General features: G+C 34.2%; 1 protein-coding gene across 1 annotated transcript in view; it reads right to left on the reverse strand.

Moving 5' to 3' along the window:
• Positions 1-1,186, reverse strand: part of LOC109378500 (gamma-1-syntrophin-like) — a 31,418-nt gene extending 30,232 nt beyond the window's left edge. The window contains exon 1 of the mRNA XM_019634862.1: positions 989-1,186. Coding sequence (XP_019490407.1) covers positions 989-1,186 — 198 coding nt within the window. The remainder of the gene's footprint in view (positions 1-988) is intronic.
• Between the last annotated feature and the right edge of the window lie 1,092 nt (positions 1,187-2,278).

Here is a 2,278-nt window from a genome sequence, read left to right on the forward strand (position 1 = left end):
ATAGTCAATGCTATATCATCATCATCATTACATACTTGTTTTTCAAAATTAAGTGTCCATGTGTCTATTTAGGTACTTGTTCTATGAGTCCATCTGCATGTGGCAAGTGCCCCACAACTGTTCAGTATTGCCATAGATCTCTCTATTCATGGTCAGGCTCATAACCTATATTTAGTAGTCTGTTTCATTTCATGGCTCTATGAATTAGAGAGGCTGAAGGTTCTATGAAGTTTGATCTGGATATAACTTCATACTTAAGAAATAAAGTTTAATAAGTATCTATTGAATACTTGTGATGTACAAAATACAATGTATTTCCATTTGTAGATGAATAAAATAATCCTAAGCAAACTATAACTTATTGTGAGCAATGTCAAGCACACATCGCTCCAATACAAGACAGTGTAAGCAGACCTAAGATAGTGATATTGATGTTTAAAAGTGAACAGGATTGTTGTGGAAGGAGTAGTGGTAATGAGTGGCCAAGGAAGACTGAAAATCAGGAAAATCTTCATGGATGATACGACTTATGAAAAAAGTTTCAAATTCTGTGTATAGTTTTGAAGGGTAGAGAAGAAGAGAAGGCTTTCTAGCAAAAAAACCCATTATGAGTGAATGAAGCTATTCAGCTGAAAATTAGGTTGTCATGATTGGAGAACAGGAAATGGTCTTTTAAATGATTAATTAAAATCAGAGCATTTTCATTTTAAATTTAAAGTGGAGCAGATTATAATTAAAATTTGAAAGAATGTATTTTGATGAGGGCAGGAAATAGCCACAGATCAAATTGTAGAAAAACTAAAATGTTTTTCAGACCCATATTACTATTCATTTAATCACAATGGCTAATTATTAAATGTATTTGAGAAAGAGGTCAAGACTCACAGAACTGTATTTTTATGCTAATTTGAATTTAATAATTAGAACTCTAGGCCAGTGGTCATGTATTTGTGTGAATCATAGATCCTAAAGTTCCACAGACTCTCACCTGTATTCGTTCCACTTCCAGAAAGGTTGCTGTTTGGAAGGCTCTTTCCCACTGGGCAAGGTCACAGTCTAACTCCACAGAGAAGTAGAGGTCTTCCCCAGACTCGGACTGCACAGTGAAGCAGTGTTTCCGCCCGTCCAGCAGGTCACTGTCCTGATGAAAACCTGGAGTTACACAGGCTGGCATACATGAATTCATATTGTTAACATGGTCACACCTTGAATCAATGTGACTAATGCATAGTGGAGATGCCAAAGTCATAAAGATTACTTTATTTTTTTATCATGTAATCTTCATTAAAAATGGTCATGGCAGCTAAATTCCAGGCCTCAAAGTCCATAACTAATACATTTCTTTTCTGTATTGACACTGAAGTATGTCCATAAAATAAAAGTTTGTATTTCTGGCTTCAACTCTTACTAGCAATGTAACCACCAAACAATTTAATACATGAGATTCAGTTTTTACTGTACAAAGGGATAACACACAATCTCCTTTTTCCCTCTACAGAGCTGTCAAGATGATACAATTAAATAGAGTGTGAGTTTGGCCCCAATAGAAATAATAGCATGCAGAATACTTTTTGCATATTGGAAAGTATCATTTAATAATGGTAGTAAAATAATAGCTAAACATATCTGGAATACTATTGTACATTCCTCTCATTTATGATTTCTCCTTCAGAAATATCCTCTAGTTTTTTAGATTTATTCCAAGTCTCCAGGACACTTTCTGCAGAATAATAATCAAATGCTGTCCTTCCTGGGACATGTCTGAGATTTATAAAGCAATATTAAATAGAAACAGCATATTACAAATATGTTTGATAGTAATGTCTACATTTTTTTAGGGTATTCAGAGGTTAATGGGCCTACCCAAAGTGTATTTCTATTTTTAAAACAACCAAAATAAATCATGTGCTTATAATAACTATTGAACATATAAGCATCACCAGTCATAAATTTTCTACTGTACTTAAAACATATAAAACTAAAGGCAGAAAAAGCTGCAAAAATTTTTTGAGTAATTTATTCCTATGGCAAGTTTCTGCATTTATCAGTATGGCTTCTTCTCTCCTTTATACTATATCACCCAATATTTACTAATATGACAAGTTACTTGTTTCCCACTGTGGACAGAATAGGGGCCACATACTAAACCTGACAAGCTCAGGGGAGGCCAGCATGGCAGGTTGTACAAACTCAGAGACTGAAATTAATCACATAGGATCTTCTAAACATAAAAAGTCCTAACTAAAAGCAGTCATGGCTTGTATTCAATCCTTGGCCT

This window comes from Hipposideros armiger, unplaced genomic scaffold, assembly GCF_001890085.2.
Source record: "Hipposideros armiger isolate ML-2016 unplaced genomic scaffold, ASM189008v1 scaffold_2070, whole genome shotgun sequence".
Taxonomy (NCBI): domain Eukaryota; kingdom Metazoa; phylum Chordata; class Mammalia; order Chiroptera; family Hipposideridae; genus Hipposideros; species Hipposideros armiger.